This window comes from Cardiocondyla obscurior, linkage group LG13 (assembly GCF_019399895.1).
Source record: "Cardiocondyla obscurior isolate alpha-2009 linkage group LG13, Cobs3.1, whole genome shotgun sequence".
NCBI lineage: Eukaryota > Metazoa > Arthropoda > Insecta > Hymenoptera > Formicidae > Cardiocondyla > Cardiocondyla obscurior.
Window position 1 is genome coordinate 674,068 of NC_091876.1, and position 20,259 is coordinate 694,326.

At 41.2% G+C, this 20,259-nt stretch overlaps 1 protein-coding gene across 4 annotated transcripts in view; it reads right to left on the bottom strand.

Annotated features, from left to right (window-relative positions):
* LOC139107445 (uncharacterized) overlaps positions 1 to 20,259 on the bottom strand; it is a 55,008-nt gene that overhangs the window by 13,974 nt on the left and 20,775 nt on the right. For 3 of the 4 annotated variants that reach the window (XM_070665046.1, XM_070665049.1, XM_070665047.1), the window contains exons 3-6: positions 19,565 to 19,813; positions 10,348 to 10,561; positions 7,468 to 7,602; positions 86 to 7,025 (exon numbers count right to left, since the gene is read on the bottom strand). In XM_070665046.1, the coding sequence (XP_070521147.1) occupies positions 6,806 to 7,025; positions 7,468 to 7,602; positions 10,348 to 10,561; positions 19,565 to 19,813 (818 nt within the window). In that variant the 3' untranslated portion in view covers positions 86 to 6,805. Of the gene's footprint in view, positions 1 to 85; positions 7,026 to 7,467; positions 7,603 to 10,347; positions 10,562 to 19,564; positions 19,814 to 20,259 lie in introns of those variants that run through there. The other variant, XM_070665048.1, reaches the window with a different exon arrangement.

The following is a 20,259-nucleotide window of genomic DNA, read 5'->3' on the forward strand; positions in this document are numbered from 1 at the left end:
GTGCTCCGGCTCGTAGTCGGGATGCATTTTGATTCTCGTTCTCCCGCGACAATCAGGAATGCGTTGCCAGACGAAAGAGCGAAGGTATGAAGAGCGATTTTATTATACTGGAATTTCAACTCCTTACACAGTGATCATTGTTAATATACAATTAGGTGTAGGTATCGACACAGAATATCGAGTATAGAGCGCACCGCATCGCCGCCGTGTTAACAGCAGCGACGGATAGCGTGATGATAATCGTATAGCGATAACAATGACATTAATGTTCAGACGTAACGATCTCACTATGCTAATTGGGTCTCGCTTGAAACGTTCTTAAAATGCCATACGGGGGGGGAGAAGATTTATGCGTTCTCGTTCGCGTTCATCTCGCGACGCCGCCGATCGTCGTTTCGTTCGCGACGGAGATCGCCGTTCGATGCGACGATCGATGTGCCAATCGAACGCATCAAGAGACGAAGAATCGACCGACAGTTCGGTATAAAAAAATGTTTCTGTCGTCATAGATTCCTTTTTCCGAGCGGATTCTCTCGGGCGATGGGTGCCGCTCGGTCCCACGTCTCGTAACACGCTGCAACGAAAATTACGTATTGCATCCGCGATGCCTCGTGCGACATACAGTTGGATATTGGATTCAGTTCCTGTACAATGCGCGTATAGGCCGTAATTGTTTCCTATTGTTGCCGTCGCCGTTCGCCGTGGATCTAAAACCGCGCTGACGACCGTGGAATTGTGTCGCAACGAGTTCCGTAAGCCCACCTTATCTTCTGGTTTGCAAAAAGTAAATTTCCGTCGTATTCAACGATCAACGTATTTTTTGTCTTTTTTCTAAAGTTAAAATTTTTCTCCTTTAACTCAGATTGTTTACGATCATTCTTTCGCGTTATTCAGTCATTATTATATTATATAACGAGCAACAAAGATGTAGAACCGACGATTTAGATACGAGAGAACTTTATCCATCATCCAATTTTAATAACAGATAATTAATCTGTTGTCCCGCTGATTTTGCGTTCGTCAGCGTCGCGTTAACGCGCCCGAGAAACATAATTAATCTTAAACTACAGTGGGAATAATGATATTAATGATGATCTACCGTATGAATATCTTTAACTGCGTTATATCAAATGTATCGAGTACACTGGAACGATATCTAAACTTAATCAGCCTCTTTATAATCAACAGCTATAAAACTCATCCTGATGTGTCGTAAATTTTATCTTGGCTATACGTATAATTGTATATATTTATATCGTAAAAGTACCGTGAATGCGAGCCCCGGCGGAAGGACTCGATTCGACGCGGCGATACACTTACATCTATATCGCACGAGGAGCCTTAAAAAGTGAGCGAGATTCCGGCGAAAGTGCGGTTTGCCTGTTTGTCGGAAATTGTTCTCATGGCAACAACAACGCCATTAGACTAAACAGCAATAATTGTTCAACATTTCATGAACAAAGACAATTCATTTCCAAGTAATTTCGCCGTTAATAATTAAAGGTCGACGACGTCGAGCGGCGCGGTATTAATAATTTAATTAAAATATTAAAGTTAAGCGGCAACATTAGGAGTAATTTAGATACACGTGCATTATTTTTTTTTTTTTTTGTTTTAAACCCTTTAGTCGGAGAATAAGCTTTTAGAAATAAACTTGTTGATTTGTAAATAAATTTATTCTTTAATGTTGCACGTTGATTTGCGAAGTGAATTTTTAGTGAGTTTTTCAATTGGTTATTTTGAACCCGGACATCCAAAACATGACTATTGTAATTACGGCACGGTAAACTCACCGTGCGTAATGGTTAGATTGCCTGCGGTAAACTACATTTTGCGGACTCGCTCACTTATCGGCCTCGCATAAGTGAGAATTAAATTCGTAATTAGTATAGTCATTTGAATCAATCTTATGGCTTTATGTGCCTACGCGTTCTATCACAATTTGCCTAAAGAAGAAAAAACGTATCACCCTTATCTACGTAACCGAGGTTCTGCTATCATCGACTGTAACATGAGGATGCACTCTCTGTCATCTGGGAAAGGATGCATTGATAAGGAGCGACGAAAGTCGCGTTAATTCTCGACCTTGAGCTATGCTGATCATCGCGACCCACATCGTTCAAAAATTAACACTGTTTCGAGAAGGGAAAGAAAAAAAGAAATCCACTCTGATCTGATCCTGCCGTTCCTTATCTTTCAGATATTGGAACTATCGGCGAGATTTCCGGAGAAATCTCTTGGAATTCATCCAATTGCGATTTCAGTTTCAACGATATTGCGTTACATTCTAGATATCATAGGCTGCCAGAAGCGGAATAGTGGGACGAAATGGAAGGAAAACAGAAAATGATACACGAATGTCGTTTCGCCGCCGCGAGAGAAATTTGTCCTACTTTTTGGCACACGCTTCCCTAGTCTTTCGTATCGTGACTCAGGGCTGCTTATTACGGCGGCGGCGCAAATCGAATTCCGAAAATTTCATTGAAACGATCTCGGAGGAATACCGTTACGCTGGATTAGGTTTCACCGACGGAAACGCTTTGCATTTCTACATGTTCGATCGGGGATTAAACGGCGGCGTTCGTACAACCGAACACAGATTACGGATCTCTGCAAGGTTTTCGACAAGTCTTGATCTTTTTCGGAATTCGACTTGCTCCAGACTGAGAATAAGCGGCACCAGTCGAGATCATCGATTTAATTAATCTGCGCGTTAAATAATTCGACGAATCGTCCGCGTTTAACTCGTCCAAGCAACATTTTTTTTTTTTTTTTCTTTTCTTTTCCCCTGCCGATCATTATTCTATGACGGCACGAGCAAATGCTATTGAGTGAGCTACATACTCGTGTATGCGTACTAGACCGTTACGATTAATGTAAATATATTGTCGAATATGTTCGGAAACTCGAGCGGGCGTCCGCTTCGAGTTCTCGCGCTCGTGACGTTTCGATCACTCAACTCCGAGATTCTCGGGCCCGGAAAGTAATTAGCGCATCATTGACGCTGGGGCACGTAGGCGGATCGTGCCCCGTACACTTTTTTCAAGCCCCGAACAGAGAATCGAAACTGTGGCAGCGAAAAGTTGACAGGTTCGTCCGCCGACGTTTCGATAATCGATCGCCCATCTCGGCCGTGCCGCATTAATCTCCATTATTTGAGGAACAAGGACGTTTATAATTAAATTCTGGCGTTGATTCGAGCATCCGTTATGAGCGCATCGCGCGATTTCGCCGCTCGCAGCTTCGATTCGTTTAGATGGACAGAAGCGCATACATCCGTTTGTTAACTCTTCGAGCCGACATTGCGTCTATTAAGAAATAAATAGCTACGTAACAGCGGTCTAAAATGAAAGTACAAAAGATGGATTTTTACCATTTTCTTTTCCTCGCAATCTTTTTATATAAAATGATTGATACGGGACACTCTCCTGCGAAGGAAAAGCAATTGTATTCATTTATGACAATGTGCCTCAAAGAGTTAATTATCCTTTTCTTTCAATACCATCGTAAGCTCATAAAGCGCATACATCTGCGATCGTTAGTCTGCGATATATTTTTTTTTCTTCACCGACACATCCGCAAGCTTGCGACGAGTTGGAGAATAAAACATTAATTCTCAAACTTGTCGCATGCTTTTCGGTTGATACTTATATACGTATTTACAGGACTAGAGTCTTACTTAAAATCTCGGCTGCCTGCTCGAGGAAAGCTTCGAGGATCGATCATAGCATCGTCGAGCGAGCAGAAAATGAGCATAAACGCGGGTGTTTTCTTAAGGATTACGCTTACCTTAAATATACTACGCAATTAGTACCCACAGTTTTTCTCTTTACGATAAGAGTTAATCATAAACGCAGGTTCACCTGATATTCCAGCTAGCACCATTTTACGGAGTACCATCGGGACGCTCTTTAACAAATATCGCAGTCTGCGTTTAAACTGTTTGTCAAGAATTTATACTTGATAAGTAAATCTTTTTTTACTCGTAATAAAGAAGTTACTTTGCAACAACTATATAATATCTTATATATATTATATGTATATGTATATCGGTTTTCACTTTTCATTACATTCATTCTTTCTTTCTTTCTTTATTTTTCAATTTAGAATTAAAATAATTAAAATGCATCGTAATATGTATTGCAGAAAATATACCTTTTCGTTTTTTTCTTTTTCTTTTAATAAAGCTCGTGTTTCGAGTTGTTGAGCATCTGTTTGTATTTCCTGCGAATGAACGATACGTGTTAATTAGCGTCGCGAAAATTCCGTATCCAGTTTCGGTCAATTCCATCAAAAGCACTTAATCCGATTGCCGTAAGCCAGCGTCGTGTTAAGGATCGTGTTACTCGTTAAAACCTACTCTCGTCTTATTTCTCATCGCGAAGCAACGCGGAAAGAATTTCGTTTTTCGCCTTATTTTCCGGATAATAAAGCGCCTCCTTGACATCAATGATCATTTTCAAAGCGTCTGCCTCTCGTACTCGATTCAATCGCGAGCATATCGACTGCATTTAAAACCGATGGAGTTTCCGGTGATTCGCCAGGGTGGTAGATTTAAAGCTTCGTTGCCTTTAACGAGTTTGCAATCTCACGTTGAAACAGGAATATTTCAATGGAACGATGTTTCGTGACTCATTGATTGTCGTCGTGTTCGAATTCGCAAAATATGGAACGGGGAAAGTTCGCACGTACCTCTTCCTATTAAACTTTGATCGCGTCCACTTACTCGAGTAGGTATCACCCAAAATCTTTTTACCCGCCTCCTTACGATTTAGCGACGCGAATATCTTTTACGATTAATGTTTGTTTTGATAAATGTTAGCCGTCCGGTTAATTGTTTCGTCTATCAATCTCTACGTGCCTCCCGTTAAAAAAATGTCGTTGGTTGTTAATAACAAAACGCTTGTCATTTCAACAGTGGCATTCATCCGCGTCAAATAATAATTCATGTTGTTCCTTCCAATCCTGCCATAGTAATCGACGACATTTCGTTTCTAAATTACAATCCCAAGCACGTTGAAATCAAATAAATCCCCGAGACCTGACAAGTTGCTTACAAAAATTAATGTCGAGGGAGGAAGAAGCCAAACTGTCGCGCGATTGCATGGGGAATACGCCGTCCCCGTGCTGCCTAACATAAGGTTCGAATCGGTTAAAGGTCGGAGGATACTTCTGCCTGAATTTAGAAAAAGCAACACTTTGATCCTGCGCGAATTAAATCGAAATTCCTATCTAAGCGTGCCTCGAACACTCGCCAGCACCGTCTGTATGATCCGTATCAGTTTAGATATTTTATTCGCATATTTATCTATCTGGATCGATCGAAAATTTTCATCACGATACCGATCCTCGTAACCGAGATATCGAAGATCCTGTCGCGAGAGAGAAAGAGAGAAATATCCTCTTAGTGTGCGAGAATCTTTTTACAATTTAAACCAGCGAAAAGTTTAAAATCCTGCGAATACAGCAAGCGTCTAAATTCTAATAAATGCGGTTTACAATACTTGTCTTGGTCGACACGTCGCCGTTCTCCGGAGTTTTATTTAATACCGCTGGTAAAAAATAATTTTTTTTTTTTTTTTTTTTTTTAGTTAGTTAAACTCTCAGATTTCGGGATAAAATAATGTAACAAACGTATTTGTTCACTTGATGCTAGGCCGCTGCTCCGACAGATTTAATAACCCGCGAGACCGCTGTAGCACCCTGGAGAGTCAAAGAGAATTGGCGAATGCGGTAAGAAAGAAAGAGAATGGGACTCAGACTAATCTCGATCTCTCTCACTTCGATGGATTGCGTTTGATGTTACGAGGGGGACGTGCTAAATTGCGCGCAAAGATATCTTAAGAGCTACTTTTGGCCAGAATCGCGCCTCGTTGCGACGAACTTCTACCGCGATATAAATGATCGAGACGGTGGAGCTTGGCGGTAGCGCGAATAGGAAAATGTATCGCTCCCGATAATAACTGAGATTTAATTAATGCTCTGATAGCGCGCTGGGGGTTCCCTTCATAAAATTGGCCCTTTCGATGCGCAAGAAAGAGCCACGCGCCGCTAACGTTTTTATTACAATCGTTAATAATTTATTTTATTGTAAAAGAAAATGGAGACTCGATTATTACAACCGAAGCTTGTAAATGTCAGAATTGTTCCATCGGCGAGGTACAAAAGTGAATCCAGCCGAATTAAAAGTTTTTCCATTACAGATGCAAATGTCGTTATGTATAAAATAAACATGTTTTTAATTAAATATAACGAAAGACGTGGTATAAATGTAAAGCTTCTACAGCTTTCTCAATAAAAATTTATTTCTTTTACTACTACGGCAATTTTATATATATATATCAAACTGGATCGTGGAAACCCCAAGCACGATTCTCATCGGGCAATGTCTCCGTATAACCAACGATGATTCACAACAGTTAAAGTATCTGTTCGCGTTAAGCAACAGCGTCAAGCAGTTAATCGAGCGATAAAAAAAATGACGGGACTCATCATGTTATCACGGGGGTCCCTCGTATCCTAATGTCGATGATAGCTCGACCCTCCTCGCGATCTAATAACGGCCGGTTTAGAATTCATCATCGTTCGTCAGACAGTTTCACCGGCACGGAGACCATGCCCGATCGGGGTGGGAATTACGCGGGGGCGATTATCAATTAGCTCTCAGTTAACCGAGTCGGTTCGCCGCGAGATGCGCGCCGCTTTCGTCGCATCTCGCGGGCAAGCGAGACGGCTCCTAGATCGAAAGGGGCTGCTCGTCGCAACGGTGCACGAAGCCGGGCTGCTGCCGCTGCTGTTTCTGATGTCATCCACTGCTCTGATCAGGTAGCAGGATGCTGACAGATTTGCGGTTCGCCGTGGACGCGGCGTGCTGCTGGCCGCCGTTTGTCGCTGCCAAAGCGGACGTTGGCGGCGGCCGATGAGACGGCGCGATCACGCGAACCTCCGGCCGCGGCGAGGCCTCCCTCAAAGGGCTGCCGACGCCTGCCAGCTCCTCGGGATTTGTCCCGAACACCGTCGACGGTCTGCAACGACGATCGTTGTTCGTTTCGTGAGTGTGCGTGCATTCGCCATACCATAGGTTGTTAATCCGCAAGATAGATGCGTCGAACAATACATATATGTTTGTAAAATTTATTTTTAATAATGACAAATTCAATCTTTTTATAAATAAAACTAACGGATATCGATCTTGCGGACTGTAAGTTGAACGGTAATAGCGGAAAATTCATGCATTAATAAAATCGCTGCCTAAAGCATTAACAAGTAAATTAAAATTTAGAGTCGGGTCAAGTTTTATGTTAATTTATGTTTTTTTTTGTTTTTTGTTTTTTATGCAAGGTAAGTAATTTGTAAAATACTAATTTTAATTCGCTGGAATTAGAAGCCACTTTATTATTGCGGAGGCGCCTTATCGATATTTATTTGACGCGTCGGAATGAAGGAGATAACGGGGATCTCGCTTACCTGTGTTGCGGGGGTGGCGTAGGTGTTCGCGATAGGGGGAAGCTGGCGACTTCCCTCGTCACCGAAAGCGACCGGATCGATCCGAACGTTTGGTCCGGCGATAAATTGGCCCCGACGCTTTGCACCATGCCGCTACTAGAACATGAACATCGGTTAATTGCCAATTAGGCTGTTCACAGAGCTTGCACGCGGTTGTTTTGTCTTAGTTTCTCCAAGTCCTCTCTTTCCGAGGGTCTCAAAGTGTGACACAGCGTTGACTTTGTTCTTACGTTTCGCAGAATACAAGTGAATCACTTGTCCGAAAAGTCTGAACCACCGAGAGAGAAGTTCGCCGACCCGTCAACTCAAATGAATTCGAAACTTGGCGTAGATATAGATTTTAAGGAACGAAGCGAGAGGCAATCCCTTCGCGGAGGTAAATCAGTTTCTCCAAAGTTTCCCCGATATCTTTCAAATCGTTTAAATTAGCGAAAGAAGCACGATTAAATGTTTGCTGAACGGTTTTCTATAAAGAAATGTAAAATAAAATAAAAATTCAACAAAAAGCTTTGAAAAAAATCGCGAAAATTTGACGCTGTTAAATTTTGTGAAAATAAGTTGAGAAACGTCAGTACAATTTCTTTGAGACCTTGATTAAATATGCCTAATGATTGCGAGATGACGCATCGAATCTATTCTTTTTCTAACAGTTCTTAAGAACTTTACACTTCGTTGCTCCGAGCAAGGTTCTATTGTTCGTCCGATCGTTACGGAAACATGATTAATGCCACACGCAAGACGTTAATCATCCTCGCATTCGTACACGCCAAAACGCGTTATTAAGTTCAGCTTCGATTAAGAGTTAAAGAAAAAAAAAAAAAACGTTATAAATACGTCAATTTACGATGAGAAGAACTAAGCGCTTCTTTGTGCGTTTAGCTTAGCCTCTTCGTCAGCAATGCAAAAATAAGTCAGATATATTTCTTATCAGTACAAGAAAATGCAAATTTATAGATTTTTTTTTTTTTTTTTTTTTTTTTTACGCGAGATTTCGAGAGAGCGAGAAAAATCTGCAGTCTGACGTACGAAAACTGGCATGTATCACGGCTTATAACAGATACCTATATGCCTTTCATCTCTCGCCCACTTTCTGCCTTTACCTCGTCGCGTCGTTGACGTTTGTCAAGTGACGAAAAGCCTCCTGAATTTGAGAGCGAAGAGTTAATCGATAGTTTCGATAGGTACATGCTATAAGCACACCTACGCATTCAATTTGCCTTTACACGCGAGGCTATCTGTGCCCTTCGCTGACGCGAAAAGAACGTCTCGCTCTTGTCCCACGTTCCACTAAAAGCCGCGACTATTTTAAGAATTAAAACGCGACCGCGAGCATAACGGCATAAGCGATTTCTTCACGGAACTTTACTTAAACGCGAATACAGAACGGTACTATCAGCTGAAAGTGTAGCGAAAGAAATATGTAACGCGAGAGCCTAATAAAAATTTAAATCAAATTAAGATTGATTAATTTTTCCTTTGTATAAAGTACCAAAAAAAGAAATTAATAAATACATTATTGCCGAGCAGTGCTGACTCGAGACGAAGCGGTGAGCCTACCTCGCAAGCTTATTCGTGATAGATTTCGTCGTTCTCGGTTTCGTGCCGCGGAAATTCGCGAAACGGTTATCGGACGGCGGCACCGGAAATAGTTGATCAAAGTGGATGGTTATCGATATTGCAGTGGGGTCCCTGAATGCCTTGGGAGATGCCATGAATTATTCATTTCAACTCGAACGCACGTCAGAATGACGAAGTTACATCTGACAAATTCGCTATTCCGCTCACATCCGCCGAATTTGCGAACCTATCGGTCTGCCCGCAAATAAATATCTGTTAGAGACAAAGTTCCCCGGCAAGAAGCCTTCGTTAGAAATAAAAAAGAACAAATTAGCAAATAAAAACTCACGAAGCAACATTTTCAACTTTTTTTTGGTCGGTTTTCGCATTCGACGATGTATTAATTGCTATCCCCACGTAAAGAGTGGTTGCATAAATAAAATAAAATAAAAGCCTTAGTCATCGTGCTTTCATCGATCTAATATCAAATGCAACGATATTTGCTATCTCTGTTTCCTTTTCTTTCTTCTTCTTCTTTATTAAAAAAGAAATATTTAAATAAATTAATTAAATATCACAGAAAAGTAATTTAAAGTTGTTTAAACGCAGAAATATAACGATGGCTTTATTTAATCATCATTAATGGACTAATTATCGAGTGTAATAAAATTAAATGTTTCATCAAAATGGTTCTTTTTTCCTCGGGTCATAATTGAGTTACGAAAAAGTCATTTGACGCATCAGTCACGCACTTCTCCCGACGAAAATCAAGGGATCGATATCGACGTTTGACGTACGTGAGGGGAAATTGTAATAGATGAGCAGCGAATTAAAATATACGTATTCGACGGCTATGAACTTTACGCGACTTACCCCACTGAGCTATGTTTGTCTCACGGCTGGATATAATGCCTGATAAAATATGTATAAAACCTATTTTGAGTGAACGTGGTGGCCTTTACGCGCGAACGACAGCTGATATAGAGCTGTTATGTCGAAAACGTCCTGCGAATTTACATAACGACCTTTTAGGATAGCTAATTACTTGGCACAATGTTTCATTGATGAGAGACTTGAGGTAAAATTAGCTTCATTTAAAACAATCGGACGGGGCAAGTAGCTGGCTCCGAGCTCCAGCAGCACGTTTACTTTTGCACTCGGTTTCCATTATTTTGTCAACCCTTCGTCGAAACAACTTGCCGTTGATGAATCTCGGGATTAAATATGTCGTAATACGGAGTAACGGTAATACGTACGACGGTATATTAAAGGAATCGTACTCACCTTACGGAGCCCGAGGTGACCAAAAAGGGCATGGGCGTCGGGCACGGGCTCAAGGGTGAGCTGCTCACGGAGCTGCGAGTGCTGCTCAAAACGGAGTGCGGACATTGCGGTGGGCCCACGTGCGGCCCTCCCGCGCCGTTTCCGCCTTTACTGGACGCACGGCCTTTCAGACACGGTATCTTTGGCCATCCGCTTACGTCCTTGCCAGATACCCCTGAAACAATACACATATCTCCCGGTTATTTCATTCGATGAAACGTGCAAAAATCTATCGGTTAACTAACTAGTTAACCTCGTGTCATACCTACATTTATTTAAAAATGTTTTAAAAAAAGAAAGAAAGAAAGCAAAAGTAAAATGTTACCGTTTCTATAAGCAAATAGAATGTAGAATACAAAATGTTTGTTTTATTTGCGAATTATACGAAATTTAATTTAATTACGAGTTATATTATACATGTAATTATTAAAAAATATCGGCAGCTTGAGAGAATCTAATTTTAAGTTCTTGCACGTGAGAGAAGGTATTTAAAGCGATGAATTAAGGAAAAAGGTTCCGTCGTCACGAAAGCATTGGGGAAGAAATGCACGAAATTGACTTCGATATTCATCTCAGAAACCATTATAAGATAATCGTGCTGGGATGCGTGCCGCTTATATCGTGCGTGAATTTCGTTGCGTTCCTTCTGTATTAGCGGCATTATTGCAACGTCGGGATAATGCCGCGTTTAGTATGCAAAGGGGAGCTTTCGCGACCTCTTTCGAATCTACCGCGATTTGAATATACACGGCACTGCCGGCGATTTGACGATACGATACGCGTAGAACGTCTCTCTCGGTCGTTTAGATTTCCGTCGAGAGATAGGAACCGAATATACATTAGCAGACGAAACGATCGCATCTGCGCCGTAAACGACAACTAGATCCACTCCTCGTTTGACACCAGGTGCTATAGCGAAGGCTCTAAATAACGCGTGTCATCGTTCGATAAGCGAGATAAAAATTGCGATCACGTTTCACCGTGCTCTGTTGGAGTGCGATTATTTAAAATGTCATTACGAGATTCGCATTTGTCTCCTTTTTTTTTCCGCGACAGCTTCAAGGTTGAATCCACGGATCATCAAACGTCAATTAATGTAATATATGACGAGCGTAAATATCTTTATGTTTTACCATCAAAAACTTGAGCGACGTTTTTATCGCGCTGATCGCTCGGGTATAATTTTGAGAAATTTTTAAACGCTTGTCGAATGTTCCCGAGATCACGGCTGCTCGTCAATTAAATTTCAGCCGCCTCTCCCCAACGTTAATATAAAATATAGGAATTCAGTAATTCAGGCAAGGAAGCCGTTCAACTCGCGGTGCGATGCGGTGAGCAAGTACCTACAACAAAACGTGAAATTTGTAACACGGTCGGACTCTCGACTCGAGAGGATATCTGTACAGAACGCGGAACACTTGATTCCGCAATTCGGTCTGCCAACACAATAGAGATCAGCGTACGTTGACAAAGCCTGCGGCCCATATTTTCATTCCCAGCCGTGTATTCTTCACACATGTATGGACAAAAAAAAAAAAAAAAAAAAAAAATTTATGGCCGTTGCCAAACGCATGACTGCACACGGTCGTATGTCGTAACACTCCCAACTCCCACGAGGTGAAAAAAGAAATCGGTAAATAGACAGTACTAGTTATGTATGTATAACGATTGTGTTTTGTGACTGATAACACCCGAGTTACTACTTGGGAGCAATTTTTTAATACATAATAAATATGGAAGGATTTGCGACAAGATATTTTTAATAAGCACTGACTGAATGAGTCGGATGAATCGGTAATCAATTCTTTAATTGTTAAATAAACATCCAATATTACTTTCTGATTCAATATCGATTACTAATTTTGACATTGGCCACGTTATCATTCAATCGCGCGCGATTATTCAATTATTCCTTAACGATTCCGACCATTCATGATTTTTATAGCGTCTGGACAAAAGCTTGCGTGCTAAATTCGATTTTAGCGAGCGTGAGGGTGTCTCCCAGGATGAATGTTTATGTCAAGGATCGCTTAATCTTCAAGTCAATAGCCGTCACTCCGCTTCCGTCAGAATTTCTCGAGCCGGAGTCCGGAGGACAATGGAAGAAAAGGAGGAGTGACGCGGAAGACTAAAATATTCGATATTGCGTCGTCGTGTCGGTACAAATCGCGCAGACAATAAGTCGAGAAGAAGTCACAATGCTGCAGAGGACCGAAAGTATCGGAAAATCGTCCGAGATGAGGTCTTGCGAGTTTCGTCGTGAGAGGAGAGTACAAAGAGAAGAAGGAGAACGAGATGGCGAGGCCTGGAAGCGACAGTCTGCCGAGATTTATTTCTCAACGTCCAGAATCTCAATAAATCCGCTGTGGACCACCAATCGATTGCCAGCATTCGCTGTATCTGTATCTATGGATTTATCTCGGACTCGCCGCCTTTCATTTCTCGAACGGTCAAAAAAAAAAAAAAAAAAAAAAAAAAAAAAAAATCACGTTTGTTGAATGCATTAACGTTAATAAAACCTATTTGAAAAGTAAAAATTGCGAATAAATAAGATTTTAATTACTTAAAAAAATTAAAATAGAAAAAAAAAAATTTCTAGATAATACTTTTACGTATACTTGAATTATTAACGCTCATATAAATGTATGACGGATTTGGGGCAAAAGTCATGAAAGATAAATGGTAACAGACGGCTATATAGATATATTCCGAACCATTTTAATTCCGCTTAACTGGCTGGCATAACTGATTGCAATAGGTCGAAGGTATAAGGTAGATCCTCGATTCGGCCGGCGGGCAGTCAGCGTTTTAATTGGCTGACCGGGCATCGCCGAAAAGTGAGGGCAACCCAGTTTTGGCAAAGGCCAAGACTAAATCTGCCGACTAGGCTACGCCATGCCGTATATTAATCAACCTCGCCAGCCCCCGTTATCTCTAACTGCGCTGCGGGTTGGCGTGCCCCTGCGGCGCACGACCTTTCTACGAAATAGAAATATCTCATTGCAATTTGACGGTTGCATCTGCTGCGGGAAAATGCGTCCTCGTGGAGAATCAATCGCCATTTAAATGACGATCAGATCAACTATTTACGAAACACCGCCGCGACGTTGGCGAAATTAATCCTAGCCTGTCGAAGGGACAGAGTGGGCGGAACAATGACAACTACCGTCACCGTGGAACAGTCACGGAAAATGGAATCGTGGGTTCAGAATCCTGATAAAATAATTGAGAATATGACAAAGAGAAAATTGAGGGTAACAATTTCGAAAAGGTTATCCAACTTACGGAATTATTAACAAAATTTAATAAGGTATTTAAATGTAAAATAAGAAATTGCGTTTCTTCGTTTACAGGTAAATGAAATATTATTTTGTTCAAAGTTTACTACTCTAAGCTATTGCCCAAAAACAGTTATTTTGTTCATTATTATCGCGTTTAAAAGAAAAGAAAAGAAAAAAAAAAAAGCCGATAAGCTATACTTTTAAACTTCTTTATGCGCGAATTATTCTCCGGCTCCTTCATTTGAGAAACAAAATTTGCGCTCTCATGTATTATGGTTTATCGTTTAGCACAATAGCCTTATCATGTAGGTAACGTCATATAATCTGGCATAGGTATTACCTTACTAAAGTAATGTAATAACGTGAAATATGTATTGCGCAAGGCAATTTAATTACAACGCTACAATTAATATTCTAATTAACAAAACGTCGGCACGGCTTAATTAATGAAATGTGATTATTGCACGAAACATTGAAAGTATAAAATAAATTATACTATGAATAATAAATGTGAAAATTGTGTTATTACATGCTTAATTATCCTACTTTATTTAATTTCACGCGAGTCCTTGCTGCCTGCCGCCAAGTTTCACATAATTTTCAAGCCTAGATTATTATACCGGGAAAATTCATCGTGTTTAATTTAGGTACATATTAAAAATGTATGTTAAATAAATAAAAGGCCTGAAATAGAAAGTCTCATTTCATTATGATATTTTAAAGCCGCCGCCGACTGAATTCTCGGAATCCCTCGTTGAGAAAAATTCGCCTACACGTTGCTCAAAAAAATCCGCAAACGAAAAGAGTGACGTCCAACGCAAATTATATAACTATCCAGGAAATATGCGGCGTCTAAAAAACGGCCGGCTGCCATATTCAACCGCGCGATAGTTTGCCTCGCACTCGAGCACTTTGTCATCACGATACGATACGATACCGCTGCCCTCTCTCTCCTTCTCTACTTTTTTTCTACTCGCGTCGTCTACTCGCCCACGGAGAGCCTTTCGATACTCGAAGAGCTAGAGAAAGTCAGACGGGAGATCGTGTAGGTGGCTGCCGGAGGAATACGAGGATATATCGCGTAGAGGTATAGAAAAGAAAAAGAAAAATATTTTATCGACGCTCATACGCGGCCCTGAGAACACGGCTGCAACATCTGTCATCTAAATTGCGAGGCATCACCCACCATCCGTCGTCCGTGCCCTCACCCTTGCATTATTATTTCGAGTATCGAAATAACGAAGCGGCATTTTTCCACGCTCCAGATTGTTACGAAACACTTGACGCACGGGTCGATGTATCGTCTTGAGAACAACTCCTTTGTAAGTTTTTTTCTTTTTTTTTATATTACTTAAAAAGATCATATACGCGAATTCATTAATTCGGTCTACTGAAAGCTAATGAGCAACGTGGGTTTATTACATTCCCTGTTTCGTGCATTTGAATGAGCATTTCAAAGCACCAACTTCTCGATAATTAATATTAGATAAAGTAGATCCGAAAGGCGATCGTAACTAAAACGGAAAGGCTAATTGCAACGTAAGAGAAATCAATTATAGTCTAAAAGCTTTTAATCTTCGATCGGTCTTCTATTTCTAATCGAATTTAATTTCGTCTGTACACGACAGTAGCAAATGCCGACTGCCTTCGTCTGTGTAATATATTTAATAAGATCCTGCTAAAACGAATTTAATTTCATCACCATTTACGAGATTAAATCTAAAAAAAAATGTATATTTTCGTAAACTCAGCTTTCGGATTTGTCTTTTAATTAGGCAATTGATTCATGTATACTCCTCGTTCAACTATTAATAGAATTCGAGCAATTTAGAGCTAATAGAATTAGAAATCACCCATTTATGAGCGAAGTAGCTTCGGGGAGGTCTGAGAGCGCGATTTCCATTTGATTTTTCTCGATGATGATAATAATAAACGTCGCGTTTGTCCGTCGGTGACGTTCACGGGCGCCGATAAAATACAAAATGTGATTAGTTAAAGGGCAAAAGCGCGGTAACGATATTATCCGACATCGTCATAGTAGGTACATTCGTTAAGAGAGAACGGGCAGAAAGGAGTTAAAACGAGAGAAGACCTACATCCAGAGAGAAGACGGGATACGAGGAGAAGAGGATCGAGGGCGGTAGATGTCATGGACCCTGCGCGACCCAGTTCACCACGTCCTGTACAAACTAACTCCACTAATGCTATTCCTAAATTACCCGACGACGATGCCCGCTAATCCCTCGGCTAGGTCCCGCGCGGATCTTATAACAATCTCAGAAAATTTGAGGAATTTTATTCAAAAGCAAACTCGCACAAAAAACTGTTTGGTTTTTCGCTTTAAAATTTCGCGGCAGGTGGTGCATCATGTAATCGAAACTCGCCGCGTGCAAAAATGCACACCTGATTACGTCGCGAAAAACGATCTGCAGAGATGTCGATTGAGTTTCACCTTGCAGTCGCTTTGTCTTGCCGATCTTGTCTAACACGTCGGTCGTCTACGCATCGTGATTATGTGATTTGCGCGTGCCACCGCGATGCGCGAAGGTTGCATTTCCCGCAGGCGAGCCTGACATCCTGGCGATTTTACATTTAGATCGAGACGCGATCGGTTTGTCGCCGAGCGAGATCGATTCGGTGACAACGAACCATGCACCGATTTTCCGCTTCATTTCCGACGTCGTAAAGATATACATAGAAGGGCTCGTATACGAACTCTACCTTTCCTTCCGTCTCTCAAAGAGCTCTGCCAGTGAGAGCTTGACGCATCGCAAGATCTTTCGTAGAAAAATTGCGTGCAAACTTATCGTCAAGTCGTGCCATGTTATACCTACTCCGCTTGCATCCACGCGGAGATGAAATTTGCGGAGAGTTTCAGACAGCGAGAGATAAGTTTATCGAAACGCGAGCGTGGACAGATAACATCCTAACAAATACTCATAAAAAAAATCATTGTTTCGTTTGTGACATTCATCACGTTAAATTATTTATTTTACAATCCGGGGTCTCTAATAACATTAAAATTTAAAATATTTTTACAATATCTCCTGCATTCCCATAACTAACAACGTATTAACGAAACAAGTTTCTTTTTCTTCTTTTTTTATATAATAATTACCTCTCGTACATTTGTCTCATTTTCCTTTTTAATTTCCTGGCTGTGTCCGAATTAACGTCATTCACGGAAATTTTCAAAACGCGGCGCCGGTCACGCTTTCCATGCCATCGCTCCGATTGTCTGTTTCCAGGTAAGACTCTTACAGGACCTCTTCCGCGACATAAGCCGCGTTTAGTAGCCACGCTTCGCGGAGCCAGACGTAATTTTGTCGTCTCGTCGTAAAGCCGGAGCTTCGGTTGACGATTGTCATTACCGTGTGCCACCGTGGAGAACGAGATTTTATTTTTCGCACGACGAGTGTTTGCCGCGCTTGTAGTCATGACGATAATTCTAACAACGGTAACATACTCTTTGCACAAAATACGCGCAATTGAGTTGATTGGCCGCCCCGCTGGCGTAAAATAAATCTTTAAAACTTTCTCCTCCTGTGCGACATTTTATTTGTGCTCCAGCGCAATTATCTCTTAGTGCATGTTTAAATTAAAAAAAAAAAAAGGGAGGAAAGGAATAAAAGTATTAAAAAGAAAGAAGAGGCCGTCGTATAGAATTAAAAAATTTCGTCGTGCGGCAAAATTGCAATTTTAAGATCAGGCAACGGCATAACTTACAAAGGTAAAATAAATAAAAGCTCGCAATAAAGTGAACCCTGAAAGACTTATACGGCTGCACGTAGAATTGCAGACTGCGTAGAGCACGCGAAGGTCGATGCCTGTAATCTCATCGACGGCATTCTCTAACGTATTTGTATTTTTTTTTTTTTTTTTCCATCCGCGAACGCTGACGCGGGTCTCGCGGAACCTGAGGTATCAGCAGCAGGCGGCGCGTTTTCCGCCTGCATCCGAGTGTGCAGATTCGATTAGAAGAATTCGAGCGTTCGACGGTATCTCGTTGACAGCGATACTTAGTTTCATTCAGCGGCTAGTTTAAAAGTTGCCACGACTATGCATCGCGTAACGCAGGTGTTTCGCACAAGGGAGTAACGCGTTTGCGCGGCCTTCGGCTCTAATAAGATTTTATTGCGTGCTGCACCGCGAAAGAAATTGCGACTGAGCAATCAGTGGCGTTCTGAGCTTTGCAACCCGAATAAATCGTTGTGCAGAAACGAACGAAAGCACCTCGAGGCTAAAGCAAGAACGTACGGTACGCGGGTAGATGTTTCGTGTAACGTTGCAATAGTTTTGAATGATTTAGATTAATACGGGCAGCCTGCTCTTGTTAGCTTTTCATTACACAATTCTACTTAAAAATTTGTACGAGATATTATACCGGTTCTTGTTTAGTCAGAGATGGGTGTACGGGAAGAGACCTAGCAGCAGCCTTGCAATTTTTATTACCGTTGCGCCGCTGAGTTTCTATCTGTGGTAGCAACCGTCACTTACGCTCGTTGTGGCAACAATTCTCTTGGAAGTTTGTGCTTCCCGTCAAGACGAGATCTCTAAAATTTTCGGAGCAGCCTGAATTTTTGACGCCGCGCTGCCTTCAAGGCTTAAAAAATTTAAGCCTCCCGCAGGGTACAATGTAAAATAAAAAAAAATAAAACGTCTGTATTCGTTATGAAACTTGAGCATCTATAAATCGCATTCTGATATTTCGCAGGAAATTTTTTATCTCGTCTATCTCTTGGAATCGAGCAATCAATAACTCTCGCTGCCTTCGACGTCTCAATCGGTTTTCGCGATTTTGCCCAGCCTGATAATAAAAGGGCTCGATAATAAAAGGAACTATGCCCTTTGTTATAAAAAAAAAAAAAAAAAAAAATTAATATATTATCGGACGATTCAAAGTGACTTTGCGATCTTTCGACAAACGCGGAAACTTGTAGCATTCGCGACGTGCACGATCGACCCACGCAATAATCTGATAGAGTCGTATTAGCCTGAATTCCGACAATCCAGTTAGCTACCCTACTCTTCGCCCTGCCTGATCCAGCCTCGTCCTGAATTCGAAGCAATTGGCACGAACTGGCACGTTCGCGACGATAAAATAACGTAGGCCGATAGGTTTCCTAAGACAGCGCTGCACAGCAAACTCGTAAAACGGCAAAAAAACTCGATAAATTGTTATTACAATTGGCTAAATCAGTTATTAAAATATTGAAGAGTTAATATATGCGACTGACATATCACTTGTCCTTATTTGAAAAGAAGACGTAGGGATTGCTCTCGCTTTTCCGGAAAACTTTAATAATCAATAACAAGATAAAATAAAAATTGCAAATAGAAAAAAAAAAAAAATTAAGCCAACGACGTTGAACGGCAATCAATTGTTCGCCAGCATCGCGCATACGAAATGATTATTAGACACAATTTAACCTGGCAGAAAGTGTATTCTTTGCAAAAAGTGGATCGTCCCACTTGCCAGTAATTTCAAAGAGAACATTTATAAAAAGCGTAATGACATCGCGTGACACGACAATAATGACAGACGATGTTGGAAAGTAGCATAGAGATCTTCTCTCTCGGGAGGCATTTGAGCGGCTATTCCGCTTTTCGAGGTATCAACGGAATTACCGGGGCAGGGTTTATCGTCGCGGGCAAAAGAATAAGCGCCCGCAACAATATAATAATCACAAGACATCGCGAGAGCTTTGGAAAAACTTAAAGTTTTCGGCGATTTACGCAAAATGATTTAGAAACCTCGTATTCGGAAACGTGTCATCGAATCGATTCGAGGCTTTCTCTCAAAAAAAATTCGTATCTAATTAACCGGAGCTAAACTAAAATTACCAATTACAATCTTTAATCGAGATCAATTCTTAGCGATATTGCAATTTACTCACCGAGCATCTTGATGCCTTGAACCGGACTTAGAGGGTAGAAGTCTCCGTGAAGCGGGCAGTGGAAGCCCACCCTACGCTCTCTTCGCCTCGCCCTTCTCGTGAGCATGCATAGTAAAACGCCGAGTGCGAGCATAAGGGCGCCCACAACTATGCAGATCGGTCCCAAGATACGGGAATTGCCAGTAAAGGCGATTCGTGCGGCGTACGAGTTCTTGTCCTCGTCCTCGCCTGGGCCGCGATAAGAAGCAGCTGTAACAGAGAAATTAAAATTAATCGCGAAAGTTGATTAAAAGACCACCTTGGGCACCAAGCTCATTAAATCCTAACTTTGTAATTTCTTTCTTTTTCTCAACAAAAAGTAAAATTAATTCTCATATATACGATATTAATTTCATAAATTAAACGATTATAATTTACTTTTTATTGTACAGCTCTAAACGAGCTGTCGAATAACGATAATTCTCGACTGCGAAAATGACGAAATTATTCGTCGTGCTCGACTTTCACGGAAGTACTAAACTCAGATTTGAATCGAGAGACTTTATGTTCTCTTGGCGTGTTTCTTGTTCCGCACCGCAAAGCGGCTTCGCACTTTACAAAGCTCTGCAATCGTGTTGGCTCGAGAAGGTTCGAACTGGTTCGAATTACCGGTATTGTGGCTGCGATGCGAATGGGAAAACTTTTCTAGCGGCAAG